This window comes from Aquarana catesbeiana, linkage group LG01, assembly GCF_042186555.1.
Source record: "Aquarana catesbeiana isolate 2022-GZ linkage group LG01, ASM4218655v1, whole genome shotgun sequence".
Classification (NCBI taxonomy): domain Eukaryota; kingdom Metazoa; phylum Chordata; class Amphibia; order Anura; family Ranidae; genus Aquarana; species Aquarana catesbeiana.
Window position 1 is genome coordinate 240,323,379 of NC_133324.1, and position 21,677 is coordinate 240,345,055.

General features: G+C 43.3%; 1 protein-coding gene across 2 annotated transcripts in view; it reads right to left on the reverse strand.

Moving 5' to 3' along the window:
* The window catches only part of ATP2A2 (ATPase sarcoplasmic/endoplasmic reticulum Ca2+ transporting 2), an 82,661-nt gene extending 63,746 nt beyond the window's left edge, over positions 1-18,915 (reverse strand). The window contains exons 1-5 of one of the 2 annotated variants that reach the window (XM_073626468.1): positions 18,299-18,915; positions 16,182-16,199; positions 16,013-16,095; positions 9,949-10,053; positions 4,933-5,071 (exon numbers count right to left, since the gene is read on the reverse strand). In XM_073626468.1, the coding sequence (XP_073482569.1) occupies positions 4,933-5,071; positions 9,949-10,053; positions 16,013-16,095; positions 16,182-16,199; positions 18,299-18,416 (463 nt within the window). In that variant the 5' untranslated portion in view covers positions 18,417-18,915. The remainder of the gene's footprint in view (positions 1-4,932; positions 5,072-9,948; positions 10,054-16,012; positions 16,096-16,181; positions 16,200-18,298) is intronic. The other variant, XM_073626457.1, reaches the window with a different exon arrangement.
* Between the last annotated feature and the right edge of the window lie 2,762 nt (positions 18,916-21,677).

Below are 21,677 nucleotides of genomic sequence, written 5' to 3' on the forward strand. Positions count from 1 at the left end.
AGGACAGGAGGGTTTAGTTCCACCTTAAAAATTAGTCCTGGTGATTAGGAAGCGATCACTGTACTGGGCCATTCACCTGTGTCTGAGGCATTTCCTCTCCTGCAGCCACATGTATGCATGCCCATTGGCTGCAGATGATTAGTCCAGTACAGGTGAGTTTCCTGGAGGGCCTGCTCACATGGGTTTGTACTAGGATCCTACACTGCTCTTCCCTCAGACTAACAGTGCTGCTGTCCAGAGATGCTCCCTGTGCTCATTCATCCTGAGTGGGGGCACTGTAATACAGGAGAGGGGTTACTAATAACCAGGTGAAAACAGAAGGAAAAAGCCATCACATCTAAGGATAAGCTGAAATATATATACATTTTTGGTTTTGGGTTTAATACCACTTGAAATAGCATTTTCTGCTTGTGGTGCTCAGATACAGTAACATTCTGCTTTAATTAAGAATTCCTAATCTGAATGCTTGTTATATATGTCAGGAACAGGGATTACACAAGCAGTCGACTAGCAGTATAACCTACCTGGTTTTGATAGGTACCAGCTCCACTTCTGGCTTAGGATTGCCACGGTGAACTGAGTTGGAAATTTGCTCCACCCACCCACTCCTTCCCCAGCAGTCTTCTGGGACACGTTACAGTTCCCAGAAGACTACAGAACCTTTCACAAAGCACAGTGCAACTTGCGCATGCGCAGTAGGAAACAGGCTGTGAAGCTAGAAAGCTTCACAGCCTGTTTCCCTTACTAGAGATGCCGGTGCCTGCACCCAAAGGTGTTTGAAGAATCAGTTTGGGTGGGTACATTGGGGGATCTCAGGACAGGAAAGTGTCCTTATATTAAAATTAAGGTCCCAGAAGACTATGGGACTATTCACAAGGTGCAGCACGACTCGCGCATACGCAGAAGGAAGCGTAGCTGCAAGGCTTTACTTACGGTTTCCCTTAAGGCAGATGCCGGCGCCTGCACCCGAAGCAGATTGAAGAATCAGCTTGCGTGAGGACATTGCAGGATCCCTTGACATGCATGTGTCCTTATATTAAAAGTCAGCAGCTACAATAATATTAGCAGCTGCTGACTTATTTTTTTTCTGAAGGAGCCTGGAGCTCCTCTTTAATGAAAGGTCAGCAATTGCAGAGTTATTTCTCAGTCCAGGTTTATCTGGAATATTAGGCTCCACCTGTGCTGCAGACCAGTGGTTCTGGGTATACAGCTGCCAAAGAGGAATAAAAAGGAATAATTTACATGGGTCCAACAACTATACCACAATATGGAATAAACCCTTTAGATACCTCCCATTTTAGGAAGGTTTTACTGTACTTCACACTGATTTAGTAGAGGTCCTTTTGGTTCCTTTTAGTCTCCCCACCAAAACCTGTCTAGCTACATTTTTGTAACCTGCATATTTGTAAAATAAATACCTTAGGGCCCACATTAGTATGGATGCACAGAAACAAAAATGTACCCATTTTTTTAAAAGAAGAAGAAAAAAAAAAAATCCTACAAGCCTAACATTTGGTCAAACTACAGACTGGCACCTTCAAAAGTATAACTGAATATAATAGGCTCACTAGGGTCAACAAGCAGAAATATTCTGTTTATGTGCCCGATTAAATACAAAAGTGCTAATAAACTTACGGTGAAGTTTATCTTTTTAGGGCTTGTGCACAGGACGTTTTTACAGCTGCTGTAAGGGGCATTTGATTTTTTTTTTTAAACTGCCTCTAAAAGCCCCTCCATGTTAGGCTATGCGCCCATGCACACAAATGGTCAGAGGCATTAAGGCATAAGCGTTTAGGGGCAGTAGATAAAAACAACAACAGCCTGTGCTTCCAGGAGCAGTAAAAACGGAACACAAAAAAAAAAAAAAAAAAAAAAAAAAAAAAAAAAAAAAAAAAAAAAAAAAACGCGGCTAAAGGCATTAAGCCGCGTTTAACGTTTTTACGTTATAGGGAGTGTTTACGAAAAAAAGGCCAAAAATGCCAACGTCAAAAAACAAGGGAAAACGCGCAACACAAAAAAAAAAAAAAGGGCGTTTTTAGAGTGGACATTTTTAAAATGTCCTGCGTGCATGAGCCCTAAAATTGAGTGGAGAAGCACATTGTTAAGGTTTTTTTAGTTGTCTGTGCCCCCATTAAGGGATTCACTCTCTGCATTCGTCCCATCTACCATTATTCCTGGAGAAGAAGTTAAAGTAAAGGCCAAATTTTGAGTTGTCACCAGAGCTTGAATTGAATAGAAATCTTCCAATGGGGACACCAACTCTAGTGACAGCTAGTGGTTCCTTTACCTTGGAGGGAGTTCCTCTCATGTCTTTTTTGGCTATGGGATAGGAAGTGAGGGAATATCCCTCCTAATGGGATGGAAGAAGAAAAAAAAAAAAAAAAAAAAAAACACCCACAACCCAACTTGACAGGGGCTAGAACCTTCCCCCTAGGGCTTGTTTACACTTGCGACTGGGGGTGGTAAAACCCTGCGCTGGTCCATTTTTACCACCCTTAAACGGCTACCCTTTATGCTGCAGAGGCAACAAGGGCCAGCCTGGCAGAGAAAATGAAGGCTAGGCAGAATCAACAGGTAACTCCCAAACACACATAACAAATAAATAAAATTAAAAAAAAAAAAAAAATTCTATCCATCTATCGGCTACTTAATACGTATAGTATATTTCAGAATATTTCACAAATAACTAGGAATACCACTTTAAACTCAATGTAAACCCATTTACAAGTACCTAAAAACGCAATGTACCAAGCCTAAGATTCAAACCTGTAATGAACAGTCAGCAGGCTGGTTGCATTTTGGCAGTACCAGCAGCTAGAGCCAGTTCTTTCCTCAGGCACCAAGTACCAAGGCTCAGAACTCATAACAAAATTACTGGTAACACATATCATATACAACTCTTTCCTTTGCACCTTGCCCCGTAAAAAAAAAAAAAAAAGGTAATCATTTCTGTATTGCAGCCTTCACAATAGTACAGGGAAGCAATTTCCTGCAAATGCCAGTGCAGACACCACATGAATAGAGGAATCTGAAATTGTGTAGAGACAAAATGTAGTACCCAGTCACTGCCTACACACATCCATGGCCCCCTACTCTTAGCTCTCATAACTACAGGATTTTTCAGCCTCCGATGTTAATATTACAGACCAGCTACCTTCCTAGGCAAACTAAGAAAAAGTAAAATCCTCAATAATGACACTGTAGGGAGTGCGGTTTGGGATTTTTTTGACAGTGCCCAGAGGTCAACAACAGTAATAAAATTGACCAACCATGAACCAGGAACTTCATGGGAAATCAGGCATCTGACAGCAAATCGATATTTTAGCAACCTTCAACTTTTAGGCTGGGCTCACACCTATGCGAACTGGATGCGAGGTTTCCCACATCCAATTCGCATAGGAGGAGAATGTGACCGGCCCTCTTTGGAATCAGTTCACATGTCCCAAGGGCGCCTGCGGAGCGCACTGCACAGAAATGCTCTGTGTCTTTGCCCATGTTTCAGGGCCGAATTCAGGCAAAGATTCTGCCCTGACTTGTCCCTGAAACGGAGAACAGGGACGAACAGCGTTGCTGTGTGATCCGTGACCGGTTTAGGTGTGAACCGAGCCTAAAAAGGCATAGCTCATCTTTACCAAAAAGCTGCCTATGCAGAGGAGGGATGTCCAATGATAAAAACAAACTGTAAAATAAAAATGACAGTCTTGCATGCTGGATTTAAAGCTGAACTCCGGGCACAAATAAAAGTATTTAAATACATTTACTTTGTGTGCACAAAATAACTTTACAAATTCCGTGATCACCTCATATAACAGTGACATAATCACTGTGTTGTACATAGCATGTGCAGGGAGCAGAACAATGGGAGGGACCCAGCTGACCCCACCCACTACAGGCTGCCTACAGAAAACTACAGGAAGGGCAGGGACAACACCAGTCACCCTGCACAAGGATAGAGAGACAGCAGCAATCAGGCTTTATTACAGGAAGCTCCTACAGAGAGGCAAAGTTTTACTCTGGAATACTGCACAGGTCTGGAAGAATTACACAAAAACACACCAGGATTTGAGGAAGACTACACACAACAAATTTAGACAATATTTGATTAACCAGGAGTTCAGCTTTAAATGCTACCAACTAAACAATTCCTAGAGCACTTTTTTACATTTACAAAGCAACCTTCTTATAAAGGCTAGTATTACAGAATAGTGTTTTTTTGGCTTTAGCTATGTGTGTGTTCAGGACTACAGTAAATTACTTAATATGACTAGTTTATATTAAAGTTTTTTTTTTTTTAAACCTCCACACACATGCGACACCCAAAGAGCTTCTTGTGATCATAGAACAAATCTATGACCATCAGTCAGTCATTTTCACCACTGTCACAGAAGGCAAACAGGTTTCGACATACAAATGTCATTGGCATACGGCCTAGAATTTCATTTCAAGATATGCATCCCTGTGTGAGGTGCTCCATTTCCCTACATGGACATCTCTCCACAAATTCTATGGCAAAGTCCATACAATACTAAGCATAAAAGGTATTAGCAACACACTCCACATACATCAGCAACTTAACGTGAGTGCGGCAGACATTAAATAAATCGTAGCAACGTCTGCTCTTAAAAGCAATCTGACATTTATAGACATATTAAAGCTTCAAGCATGCAGAATGCTTAGCGTCAAGCAATAAATTCACCAAATTCAAAGTGTACATAGGGATCAGAGCACCAAAACAGTCAGTTCTAAATATAAGCAATGAAGATGAAGTAATATACAGGAAAACATGCAATTCAGCTAACAAAAAATACTAAAGCAGTTTGTTTTGTTTGCAAAAACAAACTGCAGTGTAATGATGCAGTTTATTACTTGAGAAGCTCTTACTAACAAGCCTTTTTAGGTGCAATGCCTACCTTTACCAAAGTGAAACCTCACCTGCAACTTCAACAATGTCCCCAGGAACAAGATCTCTGGCTTTAATCCTCTGGACACTTTTTCGGTCCTGTCGGTACACTTTACCCATTTCAGGCTCATATTCCTTGAGTGCTTCAATAGCATTTTCAGCATTTCTTTCCTGAAAGAAAATATTTTTACATGAAATCCAATGGGCATCCTACTATTATGTTAAAGAGAACATGCTTTGCCCAAAGTGTATAAACCATTCGGGGTCAACTAAGATAAAGGGGATCTTCAAAGGAGGCCATGAACATCACACAATTTTCAGTGCATGTACAGTGAGGGAAAAAAAAAAAAAAAAAAACTATTTGAACCCCTGCTGATTTGATACATTTGTCCTCTGACAAAGAAATGATAAGTCTATAATTTTAATGGTAGGTTTATTTAAGCAGTGAGAGAATGAAGAGAAAAAAAATCCAGAAAAACGCATTTCAAAGTTTAGAGCGAAATAAGTATTTGACCCCTGGTGGCAAAACCCTTGTTGGCAATCACAGAGGTCAGACGTTTCTTGGTTTCTTGTAGTTGGCCACCAGTTCTGCACACAACTCAGGAGGGATTTTGTCCCACTCCTCTTTGCAGATCCTCTCCAAGTCATTAAGGTTTCAAGGCTGGCATTTGGTAATGGGAACCTTCAGCACCCGCTAAATATTTTCTATGGGATTGAGGTCTGGAGACTGGCTAGGCCACTCCATGACCTTAATGTGCTTCTTCTTGAGCCACTCCTTTGTAGCCTTGGCCGTGTCTTTTGGATCCGTGTCATGCTGGAATACCCATCCACGACCCATTTTCAATGCTCTGGCTAAGGGAAGGAGGTACTCACTCAAGATTTGATGATACATGGTCCCGTCCACCGTCCCTTTGATGCAGTGAAGTTGTCCTATTCCCCTTAGCAGACAAACGCCCTCAAAGCATAATGTTTCTACCTCCATGTTTTATGGTGGGGATGGTCTTCTTGGGGTCATAGGCAGCATTCCTCCTCCCCCAAACAGCTTGATTTTGGTCCCATCTGACCAAAACACTTCACCCAATTCTCTGAATCATTCAGATGTTCATTAGCAAACTTCAGACGGGCCTGTACATGTGCTTTTTGGAGCAGGGGTACCTTGTGGGCGCTGCAGGATTTCAGTCCTTCACGACATAGGGTGTTAGCAATTTTCTTAGTGACTATGGTCCCAGCTGCCTTGATATCATTGCCAAGATTCTCCCTTGTAGTCCTGGGCCAATTCCTCACCATTCTCATGATCATTGAAACTCCACGAGGAGAGATCTTGCATGGAGCCCCAGACCGAGGAAGATTGACATGTATTTTGTGTTTCTTCCATTTGCGAATAATCGCACCAACTCTGGTCACCCTCTCACCAAGCTGCTTGGCGATGGTCTTGTAGCCCATTTGAGCTTTGTGTAGGTCTACGATATTGTCCCTGACATTCTTGGACAGCTCTTTGGTCTTGGCCATGGTGGAGAGATTGGAATCTGATTGGATTCTGTGGACATGTGTCTTTTCTACAGGTAACAAGCTGAGATTAGGAGCACTCCCTTTAAGAGTGCTCCTAATCTCAGCTTGTTACCTGTATAAAAAACATCTGGGATCCAGAAATCTTGCTGATTGATAGGGGATCAAATACTTATTTCACTCATTAAAATGTAAATCGATTTTTAACTTTTGAAATGCGTTTTTCTGGATTTTTTTTGTTATTCTGTCTCACTGTTAAAATAAACCTACCATTAAAATTATAGACCGATCATTTTTTTGTTAGTGGGCAAACTTACAAGATCAGCAGGGGATCAAATACTTCCCCCCCCCCTCACTATATTACTACCAAGACTGGACATCCAGAACGTTCCCAGCACTGCTGTAAAATGTATGCAAACAGACTGAGCATATTTTACACAAGACTGTTCTAAAGATGAAACAAATCTCCCTATATAAACATTTTTTACATGTATATCTGCTGTCTTCATCTGTATATATCCTTTAGAAAGTGCTCTTTGTGTTAAAGTTTTTCTCTTCCTGGTTAGCACTGGGAGTGGATTATTGGCATATAGCCAAGAAAGCTGATTGGAGGAAAGGCACACACCCTCTCTCCTCATATGAAAAAGGAAGAAAGGAATGTGCAGAGGTCTGCTCTTAGATGGCAAGCTGACTGCTAATTTATAGCAACCTCCCCCGACACACACTTCTATCTCCCATCTCGGAGAGCGTGTGAGAAGTCATCAGGCTGATAACAGAGCAAGAGACAGCTCCAGGACATAGTGCTTTGTAGAGAGATAAGAAAACACTGCAGATATATGTGCCCAGTTCAAATTTCATTAATTGGGTTTCCATCCACTTTAAAAACAATGAAAAAAAAAAAAGGAAGTGTGGAAGAAGATATCAAAACAGTTTAACTAGCAAAACCCAAACTTACTAGTGTTTTTCCTTCACTGGCATGAGAACACATACGAAGGAAAAACTCACAAGAGGCTGCTTGGGGCCCCAAAGCCACAGGTTAGGCATCAGTGGAACATCATACAAGGTGTATATGTATCCCCATCTTCCAAAAAAAAAAAAAGGCTCCCTTTGTGCCTTGAGAGGTTCTGAAGTCCAAGTTGTATATAGGGATCTCTTCCATTACAGGTTGAGATTAAAGTGGTTTTAAAGTTTTGTTTTTTTTTAAATAACAAACAGGTTCATACTTACCTTCTCTGTGCAATGGAAGTGCACAGAGCTTCCCAGAACATCCTCTTCTCGGGTCCCTTGCCAGCGTTTCTGGATCCTCCTCTCCTCAAGTGCCCCATCCTAATTCTTGCAATTCTGCTACCTAAATATTTTTTACCTTAATGCAGGGAATGCATTAAGGTAAAAAAAAGTTTAGGTTTTAGAACCACTTTAAAAAAGGAGGAGAAGTAGAGCCAAAGCTCTTTTGGCCTTACTTCTCCTAGGGATCACAGGTGTGCACTTCGTTCTGCACTCCTGTGACTCATATTCAGTTCACAGCGGGTGTTACGCAGCTAGTCCAGACCCTGGAGAGATCCTAACTTTAATGTCAGGATCCACAGCTAGCTGCTGAGACCCTGGAGCCAGCTGCTCCTGCCCCCTGCACTGCAAGCGCTGGAGGGGCAGAGCAGACAGCCAGTGACTGACAGTCACAGGCTCTCTGCTTAGTGAAGACCAAGAACTGAGCAATCGGTGGTCTTTGAGCGCTCAATTCTTGGTCTTAGAGGGGGCGGGGGACCAATGCTGCATCGACCTAGGTGACAGACTTTTTTTTTTTTTTTTTTTTAATTAATTCTCAACTCCTCTTAAGATCCACTGCTCTCAGGCTTTAGCCCCACCATCTGTCAGTCAACAGTCACATGTGCTCACCACTGGCGTTCTGGCACCAGTCTGTCCAATGACAGGTGGCAGGATCTAAAGTGAGTCCAGTGTTTTGTATATGCAATTTTAATTTAATACTTGCCCGACTAGCTGCACACATGTACGTTTTCCTTTGCTCTTCTGCTGATCTGTTTAGCCACCAAAAGTGAAAAGAGGAATTATGTATAAGCTGCAAGTTTCAGCTTATACAGGGCTAGAGGACCCTGTCCTATGTGACAGCAAGCTGGGTACCTGAATGGCCAAGTGTGAAGCACCAGTGCTGTTACATGGGAGGAAGAAGAGTGAGTCAAAAGCTGCCCAATTCCTGGAAGTACTGGGTTTCTTTGAACAGAGCGGTTTGGAAGCAAGGGGGAAGAGTACAAATGGTTTGCTGATGGGGCAAGCAGTAAAGTGGTTTAACATCTCAACTTAGAGGAAAGTCAAGATTATGCATTTAGCCTGGGTTTAGGACCCAGGGTACTCCCTAGAGAACAATATAAAGAAAAGTAAAAAGGTACCTGAATGTTGTTATCTGTAATTATAGTCATACACATTTGTGGAGTTAACAGCTTCATTTTAATTTACATTGTGTCAAGACTATGTGACCAATCATGTAAAACTTTGTCACTCTGAGCCAAACTACAGTAGGATAATCATAATATTGTATTTTCCACTCAAATACAAATGATTCTAGCAGATTCTCTCTTGAAATAGGTATGAGTTGCCCTTTGGCAAATGTTTATGCAGTGTGACGTAGCTAACCACAATAGGTTTAGTGAATGGCTGCTAAGCCACCTAACACAAGACTTGAAAATACAGACTACTCTTTTTCTGTTAATCCTTTTTGGACAAATCTTCATCTGGGGAAAGGGGGGTTAACATGCAATAAGTAAACTTTATTACAATATACTGTATGTTCATTAAGAGGGGGGCACCATGAGAGACAGAAAAAAAAAAAAAACTGTTTTATAACATAGGCGATTGCAAAACAATTTAGTATGAGGAAGTTACATCATTTGATGGAAAATGTAAGATCAACAGAAAGTAGCTGTCATTGTAAGCACTACACTGAAAAACTTTGTTCTGACTTCTGAACTGATAATCCTTTACATGTGCTTGATTCTGTTAGCTTTATACCTTAAAACTATATTTAAGAGAAATGGAAGCTAGTACTGCTGTCGATTTTAGATTTTCATGCCACAAGTTTTCCGTTCCATTTGTGTTACAACTTAGAAAGTCACTAACTTAGGACAAGCACGCAACCAACAAAATCTTCATTCCCATCCTGCATGCTTGTCTAAGAAAGTCACACATTCATCTTAAAGCAAGCATCATGCAGTTCAGTGTACATTATTCAGGGGATTATGAACAGGCAGGCAAGTGTATTTTTGGCAGAGGAGACATTGCATGTCTTTTCTGCAATAAAGCTTGCGCACAATTTCTAACTTTTTGCCTTTAGTTCCACTCTAAGTGAATGGTCTTTAACAGACATATACACACACACATACATACATACATTTTTTTTTTTTTTTTTAATTCGGTTGAGTGCCTTGTTTAGGCCTGGAATCCGATATAATACTCATTTTTCAAAAGACAACAGGATGCAAAAAAACAGAAAGTTTATGCTTTTTTTTTTTTTTTAACAAATATTTTCTTACCTGCCACACTCCCACAATGGCGTTTGCTACTAAAATAAGTAAAATTACAAAAGGTTCTACAAAGGCTGTTATGGTTTCTTCACCTTCCTCAAACCATGCCAACACCTGAAATAAAGACAGAAAAAGATTAGCACAAAATCAAAAGTGCAGCAGGCATTGTCTTTGCTAGCTTTTAAGGCATTAGAATTTGTTGGCATTGTTTAAACTGTGGGATATTTATGATACTGTTAGTGCCCATTTTATTTTGCACTCGATTTTCAGACCTTCTAACAAGCAGAAGACATCATTAATGCCATATTCTTAAATAGAACAGAGCTGTCAGAGGGCATAGAACAATCAGATTAGTCACTTTACAAATCAGTTAGAACACTGGGAATAAAAACTATGCAAGTACAAGACTGTACAAAGCTTTTTAACACCTAGATTAAATATGCAGCTCAACATCTGTCCAACTACAGGTTTTTTTTTTTGTTTTTCCTGAAAAACACACACACACACACACACACACACACACAAACACACACACCATTCATTGTAGCATTTGCCGCATAAATGTTTGTGGATTCCAGGCAATTTAAAAAAAAATATATATATATTGAAATAGAGTGAGGTGGCTTCATGTATACTGGATGTTTATCCCCTGTGCATCAAATCACAGCACATGTCAACCTGTCACAGCCTTTGAAATTTGACGCACAAGAATTAAAATTCCAGTGTGCATAGGGCTAGAGCGCTGTCACTCCCACCAAGCTAAAAATAGATAGATTTTTTTACAGTCATTGTCCTAGTTAGATTTCTTCATCACTTCCGGTCCCTTTGATACAGAGCAATCAAAACATTACAGGAGGCTCTAACCCTTTCCCGCTATCCAAAACACTTTTTGCTGTAGTTAGACATGGTATAACATTCTAATGCATATCAGGTCATGGATGTTTATTTTATTTTTTTTTTTTTTTAACATATACTGTATAACAGTCCACAGAAGGTTACATGATCAACATAGCTAAAGCCATCTGACAAGAACCATTCTAGTCATAAAAGGAACAAAATATAGTTAAACAGAACAAACATGCAAGGTAATAAAATTAGTTACAAAATGTATTTTCTTTAAAAATGTGACAACTATTTTATCATACCACAGGGCAGGATAGAGATGATTGTGGCAGTTTGTTTCTCCTTACCTACTACAAACAGGTTTTCACTTACATTATTCTCTATACAGTACTCATACCATTGTATAAAAAACATGCCTATTGGCTATATTATTTCTCCATTCAATTACTGCTACTTTAAGATTAACACATATAGCTGTGGATGTAAATTAATCAATAAAAACAACCACACTTGCTGAGCTGATCAAAAAGACCTACCAAACTATGCTCCAAATAAGTGCACCAAAACCTGAAGATCTAGTAGATCAGGTTAAAACCATGAACCCTCACATTAAAATTTATTGGTTCCATAAAAATACACCATTCTAGTCTGCACTGCAAAGTTTATGGGCTCTTTCACACTGATGGCTAGGGAGCAGTGGTGGCAGGTGCTCAAAATTTTTGAGAGGGGCTCAAACAAACTGAAAAATTCAGAAAATAAAAAAAACCCCATCAAACGCAGCCACTGTGCCCGCCCACTGTCTGCCCGGCACTTACCCTGTCTCGGTGGGGCGACAGGCGGTGTACTCCATGCTCCCCCATGGTTTTTGATGTCTTCCTCTCTTGTCCTCTCCTATGATTGGATGCCTGATAGGCGTCCAATCACAGCGCCTGTAGTTTCAGCCAATCAGGTGATGGGTAACAGACCCGAGCACCTGATTGGTGGAGAGGCAGTTCAGTGTTAGGAAAGAGAATATTCATTCGCTTTTTTAACACAGCTGGGTGAACTGCGAGCGCCAGTGGCTCTAATCAGGTGCTTCAAAAAGTAACCTCGCAGCTGTACTTCAGGCTCCCGAAAATGGGCCGGGTGCCTGAATAGGGGGTGGCAGCAGCAGCCATGTAAGGATTCATGCAATGCATGAATCTATCCACTGGTTATAGAGGGGGTGACGACCATGTGCCCTTATGGACGCACCGCCACTGCTAGAGAGATTTTAAAAAACAGACAGCTGAGCCACACTGACAAGTGGCACCCCTTTCAAACTTGCCCACTGAGATAAAATGGGACTGCAGTTGCAGTGGAGTCATGCAATATATAATTGCAGTCCAGCAATAAAAAGCACGACGACTAATATTCTTTTAAAGCAGAAACGCAGCAAGTGAAAAAAACAAACAAAGCACACATACTAAACTACAGTATATGGCTGCAGCATTGGTATGATGCTGCAGCCGTCCCTTGCTGGCTATAAGCCTGAGAACTGAACGATCATGTGACCGCTGATTTCTCAGACCCACTCAAAGCCTAGAATGGTGACTGTCAGTCACCAGCAATCTGCTCTGTTCTTCCAATGCTCACTGGAGCGCCAGGCTGCGGAGGTGGCGGGAGCAGCTGGCTCAGGCTCTCAGTGGTGCACCAAGAGGCTGGGCCAGCTGCTGGTCAGGCATCTAGGAGGATCCAGACATTATTGTCGAAATACATCAAGTGACATCAGCTGACAGCGGATTTTAGCTCACCGTCTGCTGACTATGGGTCACAGGAGTGCAATCAAGCTTTGGCGATACTTTCCTTTAAAATTAGCTATCCCTTTGAAAGCAAAATGGCTACAGGGATAAAAAACAACAAAAGAAAAAAAAAAAAAAAAAAAAAAAAAAAAAAAAAAAAAACCTCCTTTAAAAAGGAAGTGTGTAGCAACCTAAGCTATAGCAGGTTGGATTTAACTGAGAAAATTAAACCAGTTTTATGAAAGTAGACATAAAATTTAGAAACGGTTTACAGGAAAGCATAAAAAAAAAAAAAAAAAAAAAAAAACCACACACCACACACACCACACACACACACACACACACACACACACGTAAACCTGCATATCCAATGCTAACATCTAGCACTGGGGACTGCAATGGCCTTGTAGAAGTGCAAGCTTGGGGTGTAAACAGATTGTGGTCTTTGATCCTGCAGAGATGTACTATGCGTGGCGACTAGTATTGCTTCTAGAAATCAGAGAACAGGAGCCCCAGCTGCGACAAGCTGTGGGTAAGCATCCCGAAATGTAACTTTTTAAGTATAGCACAGGATTATAACATTTATTTTCCTTCAAAGTATGGTAACCCCAGTTTACAAAACTGTACAAGTAGGATTAAATGGTTACCGTAACAAAACCTATTCTTAGCCTAGGTTCACACCCTTGCGAATGCCAAAGCACATGTAAAACACACAAGTACCCGCGGACAAACTAGGCTACAACTTAGCAGATGCGTGGGGGTGCTTATAATTCTGGCAGTAATGAGAGAGCAACACCGCTCCAGGGGAGACAATCTCCTCTCTGAAGAACAAGGTGCTGGTCCAGTCCGTGCTATGGGCGTGACAGGCAATATTCACAGGAAAGGGCGAATGCACTCCAGACTTCAGAGAAACTGAGCTTTATTGTGTAAAATCAACAAACATCACACTCCCATGATACAGAAGGATAGCAGCATGGTTGACGCGTTTCACAAAAAAAAAAAAAAATCGCTTTGTTATAAATGCTATTATAGATGATTAAGCAAATTTTTTTTCCGTAAAAGGTGTCAACCATGCTGCTATCCTTGTGTATCGTGGGAGTGTAATGTAGTTTGTTGATTTTACACAATAAAGCTCAGTTTCTCTTAAGTCTGGAGTGCGGTCGCCCTTTCTTGTGAATATTACCTGCCATTAATTCTAAAATGGCACACACACACAAACACACACACACACGTGAAAATGCAGCGTTTTTGGGGGTTAAAATTTACATGATGCCACAGATCATGTGGTTCTGTGCAGCTGCCCCACGGATCAGTTTTGGAAAAAAGGTCTGGGACCATTTCCCTACATGTACAGCGTCACAAACAAATGAATGGGCTGTTGTTCCCATGCACACGCACGCAAAACCTGCAATAGTGTGAACCTAACTTTAGTAGGTAAACCCAGATTAAGATCGATACGCAAAAACATAAAACATACTAGCTCTGTCTTAAGCAAACTTGCACCAACTACACAATTAAAAATGGTTGTAACTAGGCATTTATCCCAAGTTTTGTAACAAATGGCAGCAAACTGCCCTTGCAATCTGTGAAGCAACTAATGTTTGAATCTTACATAGGTCCCCGTAAAAAAATAGACACACTGGGGTTGATTTACTAAAACTAGAGAGTGCAAAATCTGGTGCATCTCTGCATAGAAACCAATCAGCTTCTAAGATTTAGGTGTCAAGGCTTAATTGAAAGCTGAAGTTAGAAGCCAATTGGCTACCATGCACAGCTGCACCAGATTTTGCACCCTCCAGTTTTAGTAAGGCCCCTTTCACACAGGCTTTCCGATCAGGTCTGCCCGTCAGTTTTTCAGATGGACCTGATCGGAAGCCCCCATTCACCCCTATGAAGCAGCGGATGTGACACCCACTGCTATCCGATCCTGTCCGTGAAATCCAGACAGAGACCCTATTTTCCATCCGTATGGTGGATCGGACAGGCGGTCTGTTTTCATCCGATCTTCCCATAGAGGAGAGCGGGGCTCTGACAGGTCTGTCTATGCACAGTGAGCAGGGACGGACCTGTCATCCGCCTGCACAGCGGGAGTACTGAAGCCCTTAAACCAATCATTCTTGATACAGGAAGATAAATAAATAGTCCCCAATTCATGAAGTTCATAAAACAGTGTAAATTCAGTCACAATGAAGGTGCTCTACTTGTGTGCCAAAAAACATAAAAAATCTTGTGCTTTAAGTGATCACCAACATGTACGCCACTAAGAAGGATTCCAAGATCCCTCTTTGTGGAGAACATCTTGGTGATCACTTGAAGCAGAAGATTTTTGATGTTTTGGCGCACAAGTAGAGCACCTTTTTTGCCCACCAAACACATTTACATACAAGTTTATCAATTCACCAATTATGTATGTATTTTATTACCCTATGAGTTGTGTTATGAATTGCTGTATCCCACATAGTAATACAAAATAGCGCAACACGCACTTTATTAGATTATCTAAAAAAGTGTGTGTTGCTCTATTTTGTATTACTATGTGGGATACAGACTGTCTTTTGATTGGGATTACTTAAACACTAAATTTTAAATTGGTTTATGATACACTTAAGGCAGGATATTTCTCTTTGTTACATTTATGATACAGTTTTGGTAAAATCTATAGTAAATCTCAGTGTACAGGACACTTACAATCAAACTGACACAGGGAGACTAGCATTGGAACTACATGGGGACCTACTGAAACAGAAGGTGTTTCACCAACTTCAATTTATCTGTGCGGATACATCCACACCCATGCCACTATATACTGCTTCACAACACATGGCATGGTGGGTGAAGGAGGGTTCTTGATGAGCAAGATTATTCCTACTCAATTGAACAGATCCCAATAAACTCCCAATTTAGCCAATATTCGGAATACAAGACACTGTATAATCTTGCACAAGCCTATATTACACAGCAATCTAAGAGTACTGCACAATGTTGGCGTGCATGAGCCCAAAAAGCCCAGGGCTCCTAAGAAAGCTTTCCAATGAAAACAAAAAATACACTTCCTGTAGCTGCTATATTTATCTCTTGATCATTCATTAAAACAACCTCTCTGTTCATTTGTAGTACAAGCATACATGGAAAAGGAATTATAGGAGTACACATTCTAGTGGTAATTCTGGTTGGGCTCAAAATGAATTCATTATAAAATAAAATAAAAAAAAGGGGGGGGGGGGGGGGGTCAGTTGCTAGACTTAGTCAACAAATCATCCACCCTGCCACCAAGCGTCATTCAGCCTAGAACACTGATCAACATTCCCAGAAGAGGGAAAAAAAAAAAAAAAAAAAGAGAACACCACACAGGATTTCTAGAACATTCTGGAAAGATTTAGCTTTTCAGTTCTAGTGTTGCAACTTTGTATCTCATCACTGCACATCTAACAATACTAGATGCCAAGATTTTATTTTCTCAATATACTTACAAACGATATACAGGCAGCGAGTAGCAATATTCTAACTAATAAATCTTCAAACTGTTCAATCACCAACTCCCATAATGTTTTCCCTATGGAGAAAGATAAACACTTGTCACCATGACTTAAGGACAACACAAAAGCACAAATAAAACAAAGCTGATAAATAAACACCTACCTTCCTCTGCAGGTAGCTCTGTTCCCGAAATGGTTCAATGAGCACAGGGGGGGGGGGGAAACAAAAAACAAAAAGTTAAAAATCAAAGAGACATAGGTCAGTTATGTAAATGAGCAAAGTCTCAGGTGATCCTCAACAGGTATGTCTACTTGCCTGCTCTTTTCCAGGCTACAACTATATGTCCTCAGCTGGTAATAGAAGTATTTCATTACTAACTTAGTACGGTGAGTTTAGAAACATACTATATAGTTAGTTCAAACAAGGTCTTAGTGTAGCTTTAGAGGCTTCATACATTTTTTTTTTGGTACCTGCAGTAGTTTTATTAAAAATTGAGTGTAATATATATATATATATATATATATATATATATATATATATACATACATATACACACACACACACACACACACACACACACACACACATACACATATATACACACACACACACGACAACCTCAATGAAACGTACACAAAGGAATCCTAAAAAATAAATTTTGCTAGAATCCTGCAGGCATACCCACATATTTTGTCTACATTATACAACACACACAAAAAATAGGTTATCCCTCCAACAGTGACCAACAAAAATCCGTACTAATAACAAAAAAAAAAAAAAAAATCATTATCTTTATTTGGCATGTTAGCTAACAAGTATATACGCTTATTCACCCGGGTCTGCCAATTCTACATTCACCTCCTACATAAAGAGGAGGCAGGATGTTGTGCAACTCTTAAGAAAAGGCACAGGGATTAAAGCCAAGATCAGCAATTGGCAGATGTCAGAGAAGTGGTGAAACCGGTTCTGGTACTTGATCTCTCACACACGAGGTTCCATCCAGGCAGCCATCTTCTGCTGATGTGATACTAGGCTCCCATTGAGATGCCGGGATAGGCCCTTACAGGAAGTGCTGACATTATCTCTTTTGATGCGTTTCCCCCACAGAGAAGCCGGTGCACCACGTCAGTGTCCTGGAGCAGCCTGAGCCCCCTCTCACACAAAGGATAAAACACAACAGCCCATCCCTAGTATACAAATAAAGTTGTGTGATCTTTTAATCAGTCACCTGGCAACACCACAAACAGCTGCTGATTAGCACCACTGGCGTGTAGAGATCTTTGGTAATGAGGTGTGGATGAATTTCCCTTTTGTCCCCATCTCTCCCTGTAGCTGGTGGGCAGAAGATGATTTAATCATCAGTAATTTAGCCCTGGCTGCTCCATCACACACACTACAACCTAGCTACAGTCACGTGGCTGGAAAGATGTAACAGACCTTATTACACATGTAAAAGATCAGTAAATACTTGTGTGAATGTGTCCTGATTTTTATTTCCAATACCCACATCTGGCCTACGCAAGTCGAGATTTTTGGTTACGGATCTGAACGCAGTACACCTTTACGCACCCGTGTGACTGTTTCCATAGAAAACAATGTGACAGTGTTCAGATTGGTAACTAATAAAAAAAAGCGCTTTGTAAGTGCCTTTTTTATAACTGCTGTGTGATGGAGGCCTACATTTTCCTACAGGTAGGTACCAGGGCTGCCAACGGTCAGTAAATTCATGGACAGCTTGTAAAATCCGTGATTTTTACATCTGTGCGTGAAGGTCCGTTAGGGACATGCAGACTGCATATCTGTTACAACCACTGATGGACAGATGTAAAATTAACGGATTTTACAAACTGCCCGTATATTTACTGACAGTTGGCAACCTGGGTAGTTAGGTAGATGGAGTGACCACCTAAAAGACCAAACACTCAGGGTGGGGGACTCTTCAAAACTGGATCAGCTGTGCTTGGCAGCCAATCAGCTTCTAACTTCCGGCTTTTCAGTCAAGCTAAAAAAAATGAAAGGTAGAAGCGGATTGGTTGCTATGCACAGCTGCTCCAGTTTTGGCAAGTTCCCTTCTAACCCTCTCCATACACATTACAATCTCTTTAGATCATCCTAATCCCTGTCCATGTATGGATGATCAGAGAGAGAGAGAGGAGATTGCAACATGTATGGGGACATCCATTGGTGGCAGCAAGCGATCAGAGCCCATCACACCCTGAGCATCCCCCCCCCCCCCCCCCCTTGTATCAGGTGATGGAGGGGCCCCTGAGCTGACGTACCATTGGGGCCCCATCTCTCCTTCTGCTTCTTGACCTGCTCCAGGCCCAGCCCTGTGCTCTCATTCACGTTGAAATGGGCCAGCACCTCCTCCACCGTCTTGGTGTGTGCGTTCTCCATGGCCGGCTCCTGCCTCTCCTCCTCCTCCTTAGTGATCAGTCCACACAATAGGCCCGGGCCGTGTCCTCCTCACAGCTCACTGTCCATACGAGGAGCCCCTCACCGCTGGATAGAGATGGAGCCTTCTCTGGATGGAGCCTTCTCCTACCGCCAGGGATTCCTGTACAGCTGGCGAGGCCGGGTCCTTCCACACCGTTCTGCCGGGACCGGATGCACCTCAGCGGCCGGGACTGACCAAGGCTGGCTCCCCCCACACAAATATATAGAGAGAGATAAGAGACGGCACAAGCGCCCGGTCCTATGAAGCGTTGTCTCCGGGCCTCGCTTTCTTGTGTCTGTGCCGTGTCGCACACCTGGCCGTCTCCTCCTGCGCAGCTCCTGCTTCTAGTGTGGCAGCAGGACACAGCCGCTATAGCATTTTATTCCGAGGCTGCCCCAGGCTCACGGTCGCTGCATGTGGACGACTCTGATTGGTGGCAAGGAGCGTCACCGGGCCACGCCTCTTTTCCCCGGCAGGATCCAGGATCACGGTGACGTAGCTCGAAATGTCCCAGTGGGGGAGCTCGGCCTACGCTCAGCTGAGGCTGGAGGGGCGGGGTTTGTGAGAGCTGCTTGTCGCTGCATTGCCTGAGTTCTCTTCATGTGCTGCATGTTCGTGACATGCCGGCTGCTAGTATGTACCCGGCTTATGTGGTACGGGTCTGCACCAAGGCTGGCTTCTATGGTACGGGTCTGCACCAAGGCTGTGTTCTATGGTACGGGTCTGCACCAAGGCTGTGTTCTATGGTACGGGTCTGCACCAAGGCTGGCTTCTATGGTACGGGTCTGCACCAAGGCTGTGTTCTATGGTACGGGTCTGCACCAAGGCTGGCTTCTATGGTATGGGTCTGCACCAAGGCTGTGTTCTATGGTACGGGTCTGCACCAAGACTGTGTTCTATGGTACGGGTCTGCACCAAGACTGTGTTCTATGGTACGGGTCTGCACCAAGGCTGTGTTCTATGATACGGGTCTGCACCAAGACTGTGTTCTATGGTACGGGTCTGCACCAAGACTGTGTTCTATGGTACGGGTCTGCACCAAGGCTGTGTTCTATGGTACGGGTCTGCACCAAGGCTGTGTTCTATGGTACGGGTCTGCACCAAGGCTGTGTTCTATGGTACGGGTCTGCACCAAGGCTGGCTTCTATGGTACGGGTCTGCACCAAGACTGTGTTCTATGGTACGGGTCTGCACCAAGACTGTGTTCTATGGTAGGGGTCTGCACCAAGGCTGTGTTCTATGGTAGGGGTCTGCACCAAGGCTGTGTTCTATGGTACGGGTCTGCACCAAGGCTGGCTTCTATGGTACGGGTCTGCACCAAGACTGTGTTCTATGTTAGGGGTCTGCACCAAGGCTGTGTTCTATGATACGGGTCTGCACCAAGGCTGGCTTCTATGGTACGGGTCTGCACCAAGACTGTGTTCTATGGTACGGGTCTGCACCAAGACTGTGTTCTATGGTACGGGTCTGCACCAAGGCTGGCTTCTATGGTACGGGTCTGCACCAAGGCTGTGTTCTATGGTACGGGTCTGCACCAAGGCTGTGTTCTATGGTACGGGTCTGCACCAAGGCTGTGTTCTATGGTACGGGTCTGCACCAAGGCTGTGTTCTATGGTACGGGTCTGCACCAAGGCTGTGTTCTATGGTACGGGTCTGCACCAAGGCTGTGTTCTATGGTACGGGTCTGCACCAAGACTGTGTTTTATGGTACGGGTCTGCACCAAGGCTGTGTTCTATGGTACGGGTCTGCACCAAGGCTGGCTTCTATGGTACGGGTCTGCACCAAGGCTGGCTTCTATGGTACGGGTCTGCACCAAGGCTGTGTTCTATGGTACGGGTCTGCACCAAGGCTGTGTTCTATGGTACGGGTCTGCACCAAGGCTGTGTTCTATGGTACGGGTCTGCACCAAGGCTGTGTTCTATGGTACGGGTCTGCACCAAGGCTGTGTTCTATGGTACGGGTCTGCACCAAGGCTGTGTTCTATGGTACGGGTCTGCACCAAGGCTGTGTTCTATGGTACGGGTCTGCACCAAGGCTGTGTTCTATGGTACGGGTCTGCACCAAGGCTGTGTTCTATGGTACGGGTCTGCACCAAGGCTGTGTTCTATGGTACGGGTCTGCACCAAGGCTGTGTTCTATGGTACGGGTCTGCACCAAGGCTGTGTTCTATGGTACGGGTCTGCACCAAGACTGTGTTCTATGGTACGGGTCTGCACCAAGGCTGTGTTCTATGGTACGGGTCTGCACCAAGACTGTGTTCTATGGTACGGGTCTGCACCAAGGCTGTGTTCTATGGTACGGGTCTGCACCAAGACTGTGTTCTATGGTACGGGTCTGCACCAAGACTGTGTTCTATGGTACGGGTCTGCACCAAGACTGTGTTCTATGGTACGGGTCTGCACCAAGGCTGTGTTCTATGGTACGGGTCTGCACCAAGGCTGTGTTCTATGGTACGGGTCTGCACCAAGGCTGTGTTCTATGGTACGGGTCTGCACCAAGGCTGGCTTCTATGGTACGGGTCTGCACCAAGACTGTGTTCTATGGTACGGGTCTGCACCAAGACTGTGTTCTATGGTAGGGGTCTGCACCAAGGCTGTGTTCTATGGTAGGGGTCTGCACCAAGGCTGTGTTCTATGGTACGGGTCTGCACCAAGGCTGGCTTCTATGGTACGGGTCTGCACCAAGACTGTGTTCTATGTTAGGGGTCTGCACCAAGGCTGTGTTCTATGATACGGGTCTGCACCAAGGCTGGCTTCTATGGTACGGGTCTGCACCAAGACTGTGTTCTATGGTACGGGTCTGCACCAAGACTGTGTTCTATGGTACGGGTCTGCACCAAGGCTGGCTTCTATGGTACGGGTCTGCACCAAGGCTGTGTTCTATGGTACGGGTCTGCACCAAGGCTGTGTTCTATGGTACGGGTCTGCACCAAGACTGTGTTCTATGGTACGGGTCTGCACCAAGGCTGTGTTCTATGGTACGGGTCTGCACCAAGGCTGTGTTCTATGGTACGGGTCTGCACCAAGGCTGTGTTCTATGGTACGGGTCTGCACCAAGACTGTGTTTTATGGTACGGGTCTGCACCAAGGCTGTGTTCTATGGTACGGGTCTGCACCAAGTCTGGCTTCTATGGTACGGGTCTGCACCAAGGCTGGCTTCTATGGTACGGGTCTGCACCAAGGCTGTGTTCTATGGTACGGGTCTGCACCAAGGCTGTGTT